Genomic DNA, 15286 nt, shown 5'->3' with positions numbered 1-15286 from the left:
ATTTAAAAAAAAATGGGACTGTTGTTGCTAGACGACACAAATATGTTCGCTTGGCTTGGCGAAACAGTTTTATTCGTCCGCATTGCGTGTTTTACGCCGTCTCTTATATACTCTTTTACCGTATTAAGTTCTGCAATGTAGTTGCATAATTCTAAGTTAACAATATAAGTGCACGAAGCTGTTGTAAAATTGCAAATGGCAATATGTTGCGGAAGTCTAAATAGTACGCAGAGCTCGTAGAAGGCAAACTGACTTATTCAGTAGTGCGTTGGGTGCTGTGTAGCAAAGCTAGCGAAGCCGAAGACAAATCGCTTAATGATAATTTATTGCCATTGAAACTAATACGTAAAGCCTTCGCCGTTCTGTGTTATGTGAGACGGCAGTGAATCGTTGCTTTCTTAGCATTACGGTTCAATCGCTAGTCCGAAGAGGAAGGAGCCAGCCGGATCGAAATGCCGAAGTAAGCATTGACCAAGTGTTTGTTTTGCGACGGGTGTGTAAATCTTTCGTTTTGTTTCTTCATTTCTCTGTTTTTTTTTTTTTGCAGACCGTAAGAGCTCGATTTAATACGAAAACTCTCCACCGCTTTCCTGATACGGCTGCGTAAAGCATTTCACTTAATTTTCCTCTTTCTGAAAGCTATCACGGCGCTAAGTTAGCGGTGTGCTCAGAGCTTAAGCCTAAAGTAAGTAACGTAGTCATTACTCGGAACGGGCACCACCGTTTCTCTCGCAGTTTTTGTCAAGGTCTTCGCGACCGATAAGAGCTAATGTTAATTGAACCGATGTGGTGGGGTACGTTTGATTTGCATAAATCTGTCTTAAATCGTGTTCTGTTTTTCTCACCTGCGGTTGCGTGTCTATACGAAGATTGGTTCGCTACGTTTGTTCTATGTTCTTGTCTCCCATTTTCACATGTTGTAGGTACTACTGTGACTACTGTGACACCTATCTCACGCACGACTCGGTAAGTGATTGTCCCTTTGTTGTCCTAAGATCTTCCGCCGCCCAACGACGGCTAGTCTTTTGAAGTACGATGACTGCTTAACGATATGATTGTCTCGGCGTATTCGTGGCCATCTTGTTTATGCGCCTGATGGCGAGAAAGCATGAATATAACAGCCCTCTTGTTTAACCTGGGCCGGCGGCGCAGCGGTAGGTAATAAACCTGTCAAGAAGGATCGTAATCAAATCGTGGTCTGTTTCAATGCGTTCGTTATCTTTTCTTATCGCCCCGCTCGTTTTGTTTAGTCTCGCGTCTGGATTTTCAATTTTCGGTATAAACTACTCGTGAATACAAGGGTGCCGTCAAACTAACAAAGCCTGGTCTTACTCAGTTTCATAACTCGCCGGAAGATAATATGGTGTGAGTGTCTGGGAGCTGCACTGTACGGCGCTTCAGCCGTCATGGGAGTAATGGTTAGTAGAGACGAAAGCGCACTTGTCTAGAGCGGTAAAGCGCGTGAGCGGTGGCGCTATTGTTTTCCACAGCTGCTACGTCACATTAGCTACAAGCTTCTATTTATGCTTGAATATTAGCACAAGGACCTAGAATGCAGTATTACCATGTTAGCCATCATTACAGCATTGCAGCATGCATGTATCTAAAGAAAATGGTAGCTGACGCAGTCGGTGGAGTGCTCTAGACAAGTGTGATTGACCTTACGTGGATTTTTAAAGCTTCGTTTTTTCGGTTCTGGTGACCTGCGGCCACTTGGTTTAAGACGGAAGTTCAGCAAAGGTTCAACTGTCCCGCTTTACCACATTTATCGTGGCTGGCCCATTCAAATCTGCTCACGAGGTTCACAACCAGCCATTCTTTTATCCAAAGTGAAAGCCAAAATACGACAATAAACGAAACCGCAAGTGTGCTCAAAGCTGCAAGCAAAAAGACTAACTAGGCAAATCCGTTTACACTCAAACCTCGTAACGATGTTGAAACTTGCACGAAAATAAGTTCGTTACATCTGAAAATTTATGATAAAGGTATCTTCTTAACACTTCATTTATTGCAAGACTATTCTTCATTTACTTCGTTATAACCGATATTTTGTTATATCCAGATTCATTACATTAAGGTTTAAGTGTACTACGCATTATTCCCTTGATGGGCTAAACAATCACTGCACCTGGGATCCTCTAGTATACACTGCAAGAAATTTGTGTGGTTTCACTACGACAGGGATGTTGCCGAATTGGCTACCTTAAGAGAGTTAAGAGTTTGCACACACCGACTAAATCTTGTAAGCCTACACATTGACACTTTGTCCTTGATGCCCACGCCCACACAGCCATCGGTGCGCAAGACCCACTGCAATGGTCGCAAGCACAAGGAAAACGTCAAGTTCTACTACCAGAAATGGATGGAGGAGCAGGCCCAAAACCTCATTGATGCCACAAGTGAGTGCACGTGCATGCTAGATTGCATCAAAGCCCCTGCTGGATGGGGCGACGGGGTGGGCTTTTCCGATACTAAACCATTTCACTTACTCGTTACACACCAGAGAAATGTGGAAGAGAGCGCCTCGTCTGTGTCTGGGGCCCATTAGAACCTGTGTACTGTGAGACAATTATTTGAACATGAAACCTTAGTTGCTTAGTAAACCGGCCTTGGGGCTGAATTTCTTGTAGTACTCTGGACTGTTCGTGACACAGATGCGCACCCTCGAAGAGTGTGATATTACATAAGATCATTTGCATGTACAAAGATGCAAACAACTAGAAGGGGCAGGGTTCACATTTGTGTTGTAGGTTTTTTTTAATGACTGTCTACATTGCTTTTGGGTAGAATATTCACCATGTAGAGGGATACCTTGCTCAGCAATAGGTAAGAGTAACCATGCAAGGCACTCAAACGATGCGGATTTTTTTACACCGAAAGCGGCTATGAGATCACGACAGCAGCTGTTTTTAGTGCCGTAGTTGTCCATCATTGGTGTCCGTAACTGCTGTCACGCGAATTGAAGTGGAGAAAAAGCAATTAAATAAATGAAAAATATCTAGAATCGAATGAGATTCGAACCTGGGTCGTCTGCGTGGCTGCCCAGTATTTTACCACAGAGCCACACCAACACTTGAGATTTGTTTGCCAAGAGACCTTAAGCAGTCATCATATGAGGGAGGAACCTTGTTGACATGTCTAATAGAGCATTTTAGAATAGCAAAATAACCAGTCGATGCATAATAAGTGGGCCATCTATTATTTTCTATTCATTACAAAGGGTTTAGTTATAATTGTTTGTCATCGACAACACTCATATAATGTCTTACAGATGTGTAGCTGGTACCCTCACTTCTCTGCAGAATAATGAATAATGGCGCGATCCATCAATTCATAAAAATTGATGGCTCGTGGTGTAGTGAATGCCTCGCAAGTGTACTTGTAGTTGCCCCGAGAGTGGTTAAAAAGGGGTCTAGAAAAACCCCTCTTTTAGCTTTAGCTGCTACTGGGATGCGTGCTCTGTGTGCGCCTGGCATCTCTGTGGGCACTCAAAATTTCCGCCTTTCATTCAAGAATGCAGTCGGGCTTTAAGAATGTGGTTGGGGCTAAAAGATGCTGAGTGAATGTTTAGTATCCCTTCACACGATCCGCCCTTCACTATTGTACTGCAACATTTAGTTGATTAGTGAGACTTAAACACAGGAAAAGAAACAAGGAGAAAGACATCTACTGAAGTTTTTCCTCCATGCGTTGAAGTACTGAAGGGGTTTTTTTTTTCACGAGTTGATGTTTCATTGTGGATTTGTAGCAACTCGCCCAACGGCATACCCTAACAAGTTTCCTTGCATTTCGTGAATGGGCAAATGAGGACAATATGACGTTGACAGTGAAACCAAGCTTTAGACATGTTTATGTTTTGCATATCCCTTCTTTCTTGCTTGAAGTCTGACAAGCTCCGCAACTGTTTCATATTTTTCAGCGGCGGCATTCAAGGCCGGAAAGATCCAGTCCTCCCAATTCCAGGCCAAGCCTTTGACCGGTGCCATGATTCCTCCACCAGCCGCGCTACAACGTAAGTACTCCAGCAAACTCGTGTTAATTTTCTGTAATTTACTAATTTGGGCTCGTTCTATGAAGTTTTGTTGATTGCTTTACTATTCCGTTGAGAAAAAAAGTTATCTCCATTGCTTTTTGAGCTTTACGCTGGAAAGTCACATGCATATCTGCCAAGCCTCCCGAATTTTTCAGAAGGATGCCGGATTTCAACCATTTCTTACAGTTGTACAGTTTAGAGGTAAATTACCCAGCACTCACAATTCCTGCACGTTATCTGACAACACTGGTGAAAATTCCAACTCAATCCAATCCATGCTTTTTGGGAGCCAAATGCGCGTAGCATAGCATCAAGGCGGATAGAAAACCTGACTGTGTTGCTTGTTTGGCCATTTTATACCAATGTAAGACTGCAGCGCTGCCGTTTACACTTACGGGTCTCTGTTCGATGCCCTGGTGGCTGTAGTCTGATTCAGCAAGCTACTAATTGCATATTCCGGGCTCATACCATGACACTGACCTCTTAAGTCGGGGCTCTCAAACAAGTGGCCGGCAGAGGCTATGAAACGCTTTCCGAGTGCACACGATCACTTTAGCCGTTGATCGTCGGTCTTGTGGTGTTCCACGTTTTTGTGAGACAGAGCACATCTTCTTTGGTCAGCATGGAATCACATTTGATGTCTCTGGCATGTGCACTGAGGAACCGGCTGTTTGGCAGTGCTATAGTCATGGTCACCGGCAGTGTTGGTCACTAGCAGCGGTCACTGGAAGAGTTAGTCCAGGTAGAGGTTCTGAATAGTGGTGCACCTGCTTAATTAAGGCCATTTAGACGAGCTTCTCTGGGCGCCATTCACCATCTTCCGCTGGATTGCATCCACACGATTTCCTTTAGTGGGAGGCGGTGTAATTTTATTTAACATGCACTTTTATGAGCTACTCGTGAATGACTGGACCAAGCCTCCTTTTTTTTTTTTTTCCCCCTTGAGGCAATTTTTGCGGTCACTGTGTGTGAAGGATGAAACCATGAAAAAAAAAACTTCGAGTCGGCGGTCATATTTTAGTAATTTTGGACATCAGCATTGAAATGTTGTTGCAGCCCTGGTGCCTAATCCCCTTCGTAGATGATTCACCTATGACATTTTGAAAGCCTTTTAAAAATTACCACCATTAGCTGTGCACTTTGTACTAACCACAGTGTGTTGTTAATTGACTTTGCCACAGACTGTGTGGCTCCCTGTCACTCTGTTTACCTTCAAGAGAAGGTAGCACACTCATTTTCAATGCTTCTCATAAAACCTAGGAGATGGCAGCACCTCCCAGTTTGCATGCATTGTCTTTACGGCATGAAATTTCAAGCGGAGGGTTGGGAAATGTACCCGTGTGGCAAAGGCACCCTGGGACAGAAAACCGCCATACATGTGTGGCAAGAACACTCAAAGCGTTAAATGTTACATTTATACCTGTGTCACACGGGCGCGCAAAAAGTCTTTTAAGTAAGGGGTCTTTTACGAAGTTGAAAGACTTTTAACAAAGAGGTGTTTGCGGCGCAGACACACGGCAGCAACGATCTCCTTTTAGTGTTTTCGTTCGAAGACGCTAGCGAAAGCGTGGCGCTAGCAGTTAAAAGAGAAGCAATGAAAATGAACGATGTATCACAGTGTACAAATTAAAGACTTGTTGCACTGCTCGTTTCTTCAAATAAATTTAAGAATAAGAGATGAAGAAACACCAATGTGAAAGTTTTTTGCACTAGATAAGGAAGCATTCCCATAACTAGCGACGTGCACAAGTTCGTCTGGCACCACTGTGCTTTTATTTACCGTATTTGTTTTTCGCTGCTCTCGACACGTTATGGGCGACCGTACGGGAGAAAAAGCGAGGATCGCAAGCCTCACGGCCTGCCTTCTCGCTCTGGAAAGCGAGGCAGACGCTGCAAAAGCCACCAAGGAGAGGATAAAGCAGCGCAAGGCCGAGCGTCACCACGTGATAATGCCGACGCGTTGTAGCTGCTTACGAGAGTAGAACAGGAAATAACCATTAAAAGAGTTCATTACACCTTCTGCAGGATATGAAATTTGTTTTTACAAAGAGTTTTGGTGACAGAAAAATAAGCATCCGCCCTTTTTTCCCACCACTCGAAAATTGCTGGCGCCCACTGGTTTCGAGGCTACTCATTCGGAGCCGTAAAAGAGATCGACGAACGCCGTTTACGAAAAAGACCGCTTCTGAAAAGGAGTTCGCTCTGTGCCGTGTGTCTGGTGTCAGAAACTCCTTTTCTGAAAAAGACCGCTTACTTTAAAAGACTTTTAAGTGCCCGTGTGACAGGGGTATTAGCCGAGGATTGATGTCAGAAATTGCGACGAGAATCACTCAGGTGTTCAGGTTTCTGACCAAAAAACCAGCGACACTAATGTGCGGCTGTGTAGAAAAGTCAAGCTATCTGAAAAACTCGAGAAGTTCTTGACATTACGAAATAATGCAAGGGCTGTTTGATTCTTTGTTTTAGCTGACATTTTAGGTTGTAACCGAGTATGAAAGCTTATGTTGATTTTAGCTATTTTTGAGAGGACCTCATAATTGCTGTTCTCTCTGTTTTATTACTCTGCAGCGGGTCCTCCACAGCGGATGCCACTAGTTGGGCCGCCCCACATGGGACCTATGCCAGGCCCCATGCCGGGGCCTATGCCAGGCCCTATGCCTATGATGGGACCTCCTGGCCCAATGCCCCCCAACATGATGATGCCAGGTGAGAAGCATGGTTTTGTGTACTTTAGATGCCTCTACTCTGCTCTCAATTTGATTAAATGGCTCATCTGAGTTGACACTGCCTCGTTTAAATGCGCATATAATACCCCTTAAGGGGGGAGGTGGGGATCGAAAGTGAAATTCTTTAGTTTTTGTCGTAGAGCAATGAAATTTGGCATGCTTACTGGAAACTGCGCTAAATGATAAATGACAAAGTTTCATTCAGCTATCTCCAGTAGTTCTGGCATTATAAATTTTTTTATCCATCAGTGTACTACCAAACTTGCCCAAAGCCTGGTGTGACAAAAAAACATGGTAGAAGCCTATAGTTGCTCTTATATTTTAGCCATTGGGATGGTTGATGTCGTGACATTCTGCAAATATTTTTATGACTCTGTTTTTATTTTACAGAGAACATTGTATACATGCTTGTAAATGTGGTCGTTATCATAATGTGAAATTAGCTTAGGAGTAAAAATACTGAGGTAGTAATTAACAAATATGAAAACGTCACGACATAGAAAATTCACTGAGGAACACAATGCAAAAAACCACATGAAAATCCGTCAAGCCATAGTCATGCAAGCATCGTGGCAAGCTGGACAGTCGGGTCAAAACACGTTTCTGAGAAAACTGGCGTTAAAGTTGAACAGTCAGTAAAGGTCCATCAAAATGCCCCGGGACTGTAATACTTTGTGTCTTTGCTTGCGAGGGTCTTCTTACGTCCTTTCTCTTTCATTTTTTCTGCACTGCGTGCTTTTCGTTTTCTTTGCTGGTCTTTTTCTTCAGCTCTTTGAAGGGCGAGGCTAGCAGGTTTGATGCCCACGGACTTGCACATTTCAGTGTAGGCTCGCAAATTCCCAAAATTGTAGCGTGCAACTGCTTCATGTACTGTTGTCTCCACTGCGAACAATGAAGCGTGTTGGTCCTTTGAAGTCAGTGACCAAATAACTGAATGCAAGCTTTCCGCCGCATTCTGAGTTTTGTTGCCTTTGCATCGCTCCAACAGTTGCGGGTCAGAGAGACGTTGGTATACAGGCAGCAGAGCCTCCGCTACACGTTTCGACAGGTTATACCTGTGAGGTGGTGCTGGCTCCATTTTGGCCTGTGCTGAACGATGTTTGCACCAGCTATCAGGGCCAGGTGGGCAGAGCTCATGGTGAGGCTCGTCGTCGGTGGACGTGACGTGATAAAAAGTGGCCATCACGGCCCTTTGCATGTCAGGGACACTTGTGTGTTTTCGCAAGGCTAACCCGTAGTAGCTGGTCAGTTTTTTAATCAACTCCTGCGTCAGTCCACCTCTCCCACCCAATGGCTCCCCTTTCTTAGCTCTTGTCACCAGTGTGCGGAGAGCGGTGCCCATTCTCTTCTGCACATGGTTCACGCAGTCTTCTTTGGTCAGTGGTATGAAGCCGTACACCTCATCTTTGCACAGAGCAAGATAGGTTCGGCTGTCACCATCACATATAATGTTGGTGTAGCGGAGGCCATACCTGCTGACAGAGCGCCTGAAAAGTGTCAGAGCAGCCTCCACTTCCATCTGTCCGGAGCCAACATCAGTATTCTTCTGACATTGATGTTTCTCAGCCCAAGTGACGAAGTTGGGGTCGCTCTCTGCTGGTTGTTGACAACACCCAAGACAGAAGTTGGAAAGGACTGTGCAATCCAGCACAAGCCCCGTGTAAAACTCAATAATACATCCTACCCCAATGTGTGAGCTGTGGCCTCTTGTAAGCCACGTGCCGTCATACACAACTGTGATGTTGTTTGGGCTTGATGGCTGCATCTTACTGTACACGTCTTTTACCGCAAGCACAGCATCTGCAAAGATGATTTGTGCAGCTTCCTCTGCTCCTGGTTTGAATGTTTTCTTTTAGGTGTTCCTGATAGGTTTTTTGATGAATGCCCCAATGAGAGACATTCATTGTAGCCCAGAAGTCATTCAGGGCAGTGGGCCCTTTTCCAATGGACTTGATTACTTGCATGGCTCTTAGGTTGACTTCAAAAGCCCTTCCTTCGGATTTTCTACTGGATGACCAAGGTGAATGAATAGGGCCACAGGAAGCACACAAAAGTACCAGTTTTACTGCCAGGCCCAATTTTGTCCCATGCTGCACTGACAAAGTCTTCTTACAACATTTTGGGCAGAGTGCAGGTCCTATTAGGGAATTCATGGCAGAAACCTGAATTAGGGTGAACTCATCCTCTTTTGTTGCCGATGTTTGCTCCGTTTCCTGCGCGAACCCGAACTTCCGCTCCGTTGCCGACACCTCGCGAAGTGCATCGCGGACACTGCTGGCTTGCTTCTCGGCGCCTTCCGAGGACACAAAACGAGGTTCCAGGTGTATTTGAACGGTGCGCTTCCGCTGAGGCAAACGATCGCCGACATCCTGGACAGCTGGCACCACGTCGTCGTCCGCCGCCGCGAAAACGAAACTTTTCTCGCGTTCACACCGCACCGTGATGCCGCGGCTAGTTGATGGCCCCGGGTCTTCAGTGTCACTGCCAGGCGTCGATTCACCGTCACTTTGAACAGCCGGCACCGCATCGTCACCCGCCGCAGCGAAAACGAAACTTCTTTCGCGTTCGGGCCGCACCGCAACGTCGCGGCTAGTTGACGGCCCCGCGTCATAGGCCTCACTGCCGAGCATCGGCAGCGAGCAGGTGTCGGCTTCCGACGACACGTAGCTTGGTGGCGACGCGGTACTCGGTTCGTCTGATTCAATCGCTGCTGACTGCTTCGTTTTCCCAACAGGAGGCTTGCGTTTACGCTTCCCGTAAGCGTACTTCGTCCGGTACTTCGTCCTGCGCTTCCGGTCCACGCGACGATCCATTGCGGGCGCTAAGCCTCGCGCTAGAGAAGAGTTGGCGTATCGGCGACCGTATCGGCGTATCGGCAGGGGATTCGCAAACTATAGTGCGCCAGCGTGTGCGTAGCAGACGTGCGTGCGCAGAGCAGACGACCAGCGCAAGCAAGCGCGTCCCAGCAGCCACTCACAGAGCGCGCTCAGTACCACGTGACAGGAGCGACCAATGGGTGCGCGTCTAAGGCGTCGCGGATGCCTTCGCATTTTTTCTGTTTGTGCGTGTATCTTAGCTCGTAGAGTCGTGGTTTCACCGGGAGAAGTACGGCGGTGAAGCAAGCTTTCCAGTGACACCAAGCTTTCCGCGAGCGGCGGCGAAGGCGCGGAAGTATCGCGCTCGGAAATGGGCCATTTTCGCGCAGATTTCAGCCAGCTTTTTGCGATCCGCGGTCAGAAAAACATTTTTTAAGCTTACTTTGAGATCGTTTTCGGCGGAAATATTTTTAGATATGATAGAAATGGTGATGCAGAATCCAAATCTGCCCTTATCCAAAATTCGTTTTTTTTGCGAGAATTTCGCGATTTGATCCCCGCGTCCCCCCTTAAAGTGGACGAAGAGATGACCGCCACCGTAGCTCAGTGGCAAAGCATTGAACGCATTATTCGAAGGGGGCAGGTTTGGATCCTGCCGGTGGCAAGTTATCTTTTCGTCCACTTTACTTTCATCATATTTGCCTTACAATTACCTCTAATAACATTTCTTATACTTCTTTTTTCATCATTGTCTGTTAGTTGTCAGGAGTACGAAATGCCACAACTGTATTGACTCAATAGAGTTGTGTCGCTGCTTGACGGCAGTTCTAAAAGTTCGTCGTATGGTTCAGGTGCTTCTCCCAAAAACTGTCGGTTGCTATAGATCTTCATTTTTGCATTCATAATCAATGAAAGTTGAAGAGTATACATCCCCTTAAGGGGAGACGCTCCTCGAAAAAGTTTTTTTTTTATTTCTAGTAATAGAAACTTGAAAAGTTTGTTATTAGTATAGTTTTTCATGCAGATTTCAAATATGCAATCATTTTTTGTGTAGCTGCTATAATTATTGAGTTATGCCATAAACAATAGCAAAAAGTTACATTTTTTGCGGGCACTCTTTTATGTACTAAACTTTCAGTAAAAGCACTGTGTCTGATCTTATTTGACTCTTGGTAGATTGAAAAGTGCAAATATCTATATAGATATGTCACAGAAATATTGGAACCAAGAAAAAAAAATTGTATTGAATGACTTATTATTTTCAATCTCCCTTGAAACAATAAGCTAATATTTTCACAACTAATGCTGGTAGGTATTGCAATTTAGAGTAGATATTTGCATTCTGCATGTGTAGAAGAATATGTGTGCCAAGTTTCGTTACTATACAATGAATATAAGTTTCTAAAAGGCTGCCCGGAAAACGTGAAACTGTCAGAAAGAATGAAAATGAGATAAACAAGTTTGAAAGTTCGCAAAGTTGGCATTTATTAGGAAATCGTTCTTTTTGCATCAAATTGGGGCACAATGAAAAGTACCTTGCCTTGAATGCACTGCAAGTGTCTAGAAGTCCCCTGCACCATAGCTTGGTCCTTCACGGCTCTTGCGGTCAGTGTCCTCAACACGAGCTCTCTTCGCTGTGTTGCGACGGTGTGCCCTCGCTTCTGCAGTTTGCTTCAGGTTCATCTTCCTGATGCGCATGACGTCACAGTGGTCACCATGTGTGGCCAGATCTTGTGAGGGGAGAATTCCAATGCCTTCGAGCACTTCTTCAAAGCCCCTGTGGCCTTTGTTGTACCAGAGTACAGCAAGAGCGGTGGCTGTCTCCACAGTTGTTCTGGAGGCGAACTTTGTTTTTGGACATAGCAGCCATATCTTGCTGTTCAGCGATTCGGCTGCATTCTGTGTCTTGCCATGAAGGCACCGAATAAGGAGTTTCTCCTCTGTAAGGCGCTTGTAGATAGGCATAATTGCCAATCCTTGAGCCTTCGTCAACAGTGGGTTGTGGCGTGGTGCAGGCTCCCCCAGTGCTTCCGCACGCTTGTGCTTGCACCACGAATTTGGTCCCGCGGGGCAAAAGTTGTGGCTACTGGCACCATCACTGGAGCAGCAATGAAAATACAATGCCCATATGGCAGTGTACATATTTCGGACACTGTCCTTGTTGCTCATGATGGCGATCTTGTAATATGTTTGTAGTTTTATTATTGTCGCATCTTTCAGTTTTTCGCCTCGTGACAGTGGCATTGCCAATTTCCGTAGGGCAGTTCCCAAGCGCTTTGCAACGTGGTTCGTGCACTCTTCTTTGTCAATGGGGGTGTCACAGTATACATTTGCCTCGCAGACTGCAGTGTAGGCCTTGCTGTCACCATCACTTAGGAAACTGGTGAATCGCAGTGGAGTTTCATAAGACAAGGTCCTCTGCCATATATTGACAGCTGCCGCAGGTTCCATTGCATGGGATGAGCAGTCAGTGTTTTTTTGGCAAACTGGAAGATGAAAAGCTCGCCATATCTCTTCATCCTCCCCAAGGTCCCTGTGTGTACTGCAAGCATGGCAGTAGTTCGAAAGGACTTCAAAATCGAGGCAGAGCCCCGTGTCCAGGGACACGACTGTGCCCACTCCATTGTGGCTTTTATGACCTCTTTTCTGCCAGGTGCCATCAAACATGACTGGCACATCTCTGCCGCCGACTGCGTCCTTCGTGATGTTTCGTGCCTGGTGCAAGTTTTTGCTCACTGCCGTCATCGCCGCACCATGGAGCTTCTTGCAAATGCCGTTGAATGTCTTGTGATGCATCGGGCTCGGAAGACCGAGAATCGCACAAAATCGTGAAAGTTGGTCGTGGCCTGCGCCTACAGCGCGTGCTGCCAGAACTGCCTTCACGTTTACAGCAAAGCTGTCACGCGAGCTGCCGCTGTCAAAACGAGCGCTCGTTCCTTGGTCCCCGGCCGAAGCAGTACGTCTCAACGTGTGCGTGAACGAAAGTGCAGATTCAGGGCAATCAGAATTTTGACAGCACAGTTCGAGGAATGCCGAAAGTCCTTTGCGCTTTCCAGCTGCCTCTCGCACGCCGAGCTTCGGTTCGCGGCAGGTTGGGCATTGCGCACCCGCCACAAGTGCCGTCAGCGCATCGATTTCGCAAAGCAGCATGTTTGCAGTAGCAGCATCTACCGGTCTACGTTCACTCTCGAAGAATCCAATCTTCCTTTGGGATGCACTGACGAATTCCACGGCAGCGGCTATTTCACAACCACTGTCGCAGGGTTCGGTGACGGTGTTAGGCCTATCCGAAGTCGGAGCGTCGGGTTGGTCGGGGGCGACATCGTCGTTCGCTGTCGCTTTGCGAAGCGTCCGACGCCGTTTCCCTTGATACTTGTGGCGAGTTCTGAACTTTCGATTATCTGAACTGCACTTCTTCGGACTTGCCATGACGCAAAAAATGCAGAGAAACGCAGAAAAACTCGATCGCGACGTCCGAGGCTTCGCTCTTTTGCCGGAGAGATAGGAGGGGGAGGAGCGTGGAGCGCACCGCCGTCCAATGGCGGCCTCGCGCTGGGTGCCACGATATTCAAAACGCGTGACGTACGCGTTGTTTTTCTCGTTTTTTGTTTATTCTGCGTGAAGGCACGAGACTGGCTACTAGTGGATTATGAAGGATACGGCCTTCGCAGCATGCGTGCACGATTGCAAATGGCGGCCAACGCGTCGTTTTCGCGACAGGACGACGCGAACTTCGCCGTTTTTCGCGACTTTCGCGCATTTCTCGCGTCACCGCTGCCCACTTGGAAGCATTTTTTGATAATTTCTCGTGCGAATTTCAGCTTGATATTTTCAGAAGTAATAGATTATAGTCCAAGGATGCCAATACAGCCGGGAAAAAAAAAGCGAAAATTTTCCGGAAAACCGCGACTTTTCGACCCGCGTCTCCCCTTAAAAGTGCAAATATGTCCATTGTATTTGTTTAATCATTTTAGGTCATTTTAACAAATTACTTGTGCTTGTTTACGAATGCATATGTTGCTTCTAAGTTGTAGAGGAGCGAAACTGTGACGAGCAAAGCACAGCAGGGCATGCACGTCTCTTTTGTCGAGGGTATCTGCAGTTCACACATTGTGACAAACGTACTTTATCAGATAACTCATAAAGCTCAGGTATGCCACCTTTAAACCATACTGGTTATATTTCTTTCCTCTAACTGTGAGTATAGTGCACTGTGTATGAGAGGGCATGTGTGCGCTGTTTCCGCTTTTGTCACTCAGCGAAATTTAGAATTCTGGGGTGCTCAGTTGACTCAATAGAGACTATTGACTTGATGGCCTTTGAAATATCCCATGTAGCAGCTTTTGCTTTACCATTGAGCCAATAGACCATCGTTTGTAAGGCTATTCAGTGAGACTTGGGAATAAGCTAAAAAAATGGCGGGTTCGGTCTGGGTGCTGCAACTGCATTTCAATGGCGGCAAAGTACAAAAACTCTCTTGCATTGGAAGCATTGGTGGGTTTATAACAATTAAATGTTATCGAAATTAATGCAGGGTTGTGAATCACCACAACATGCCTGGTAATTGTGTCGTGATTCTGGCACATAAAACCTCTGAGTTTAAATATTTGAATATGTTGGCTTCTGCTCCTGACTGTCATATCAACAGCAGATATTCTTGAATAAGTGTACTAAATAGGGAAGTAGGGGCAATTGTGAAGACAAAAAAGATAGATTGCTGATAAGATAATGTATTTATTATTTTTCACAAGTTATTCTGTTGCATCTTTCGTATGAATTCCCCCTCCTTGTTAAGTTATGCCATTATTCTGCGTGAAGGCACGAGACTGGCTACTAGTGGATTATGAAGGATACGGCTGATACGGATACGGATGAAGATGAAGCTGATACGGATACGGATGAAGGATACGGATACCATTCTTCCGGGAATAATAATCATCATCATTAAATAGGTCATGCACCTGGTGTATGGCCATCGTTTTTCTCCCAGTTTCAAGTATCACTCGTAGAATCTCTAAAACAATTTCTTGTTATTTCCAGGCATGAGGCCACCGATGGGGCCTATGGGGCCCATGATGGGACCCATGGGGCCAGGACCAGGCCCCATGCGACCACCTCTGGTAGCGGGGACACCGAAGAAGTGATCTTGTGTTATCACGAATGTGTCGCGTCACTGCAATTCATCTGTACATACAAGGAACTGTTGTCACTCCATCAGCAATCACACTGCACGACCGGCATGCCAAGAATGTCATTTTCTGACAATAAAGGTGCTTTTTTTTTTTCGCACATCAGTGGCTGCCATTTGTCAAATGTGTTTCTACAAAAACATTCAGTATTATTTAAAGGGTTCCTGACACCAACTTTTGAAGCTAACATCACTCTGCCGCACCAATCACCTGATTACAGAGAGAGCTCTGAGCAAGTGTGAGGATCAATAACTGCTGATAAGATAATTTAGTTTAATAGTAAAGCTGCTTTTCGCATTGCACACCCACTGACATTGACACAGTTGATATGAGTAGGAGCAGAGTGCTTCAATACTTCTATTGGTCATGAAGCTACGTCTTAACTCTATGGCAGAGCTTTGTGCACTGCAAGCAGAGGCCGTGGGGTGGCGCTGCATCCCTGCGTAGAGCATCAGGCAGAAGATGGTGGCGTTCGCAGCTATCGATGTCGCTGCAAAATATCATGACATGTCATCATGCAGT

The 15286-nt window shown here is 45.9% G+C and overlaps 1 protein-coding gene across 2 annotated transcripts; it reads left to right on the top strand.

The window, feature by feature from the left end:
- Nucleotides 1–273: 273 nt before the first annotated feature.
- On the top strand, nucleotides 274–14864 carry snRNP-U1-C (small ribonucleoprotein particle U1 subunit C). Of its 2 annotated transcripts, none has more exons than XM_037432041.2 (6): nucleotides 274–460; nucleotides 924–966; nucleotides 2291–2399; nucleotides 3920–4012; nucleotides 6602–6739; nucleotides 14616–14864. In XM_037432041.2, the coding sequence occupies exons 1-6, from the start codon at nucleotides 453–455 to the stop codon at nucleotides 14717–14719; spliced, it is 495 nt and encodes a 164-aa protein (XP_037287938.1). In that variant the 5' UTR covers nucleotides 274–452; the 3' UTR covers nucleotides 14720–14864. The 2 variants fall into 2 exon arrangements, with proteins under 2 accessions (XP_037287938.1, XP_037287937.1); XM_037432040.2 differs by having other exon boundaries at nucleotides 317–460; nucleotides 921–966.
- Nucleotides 14865–15286: the final 422 nt, after the last annotated feature.

The sequence above is a fragment of the Rhipicephalus microplus genome, chromosome 10 (assembly GCF_043290135.1).
Source record: "Rhipicephalus microplus isolate Deutch F79 chromosome 10, USDA_Rmic, whole genome shotgun sequence".
NCBI lineage: Eukaryota > Metazoa > Arthropoda > Arachnida > Ixodida > Ixodidae > Rhipicephalus > Rhipicephalus microplus.
The sequence above is the reverse complement of the archived record's forward strand: the minus strand, read 5'-3'. Positions and strand labels throughout refer to the sequence as shown.

Coding starts and splice junctions, on each gene's coding strand:
- snRNP-U1-C (XM_037432040.2), top strand. Junction 2,400..3,919: donor AAACCTCATTGATGCCACAA/GTGAGTGCACGT, acceptor CATATTTTTCAG/CGGCGGCATTCAAGGCCGGA. Junction 6,740..14,615: donor CCCCAACATGATGATGCCAG/GTGAGAAGCATG, acceptor TGTTATTTCCAG/GCATGAGGCCACCGATGGGG.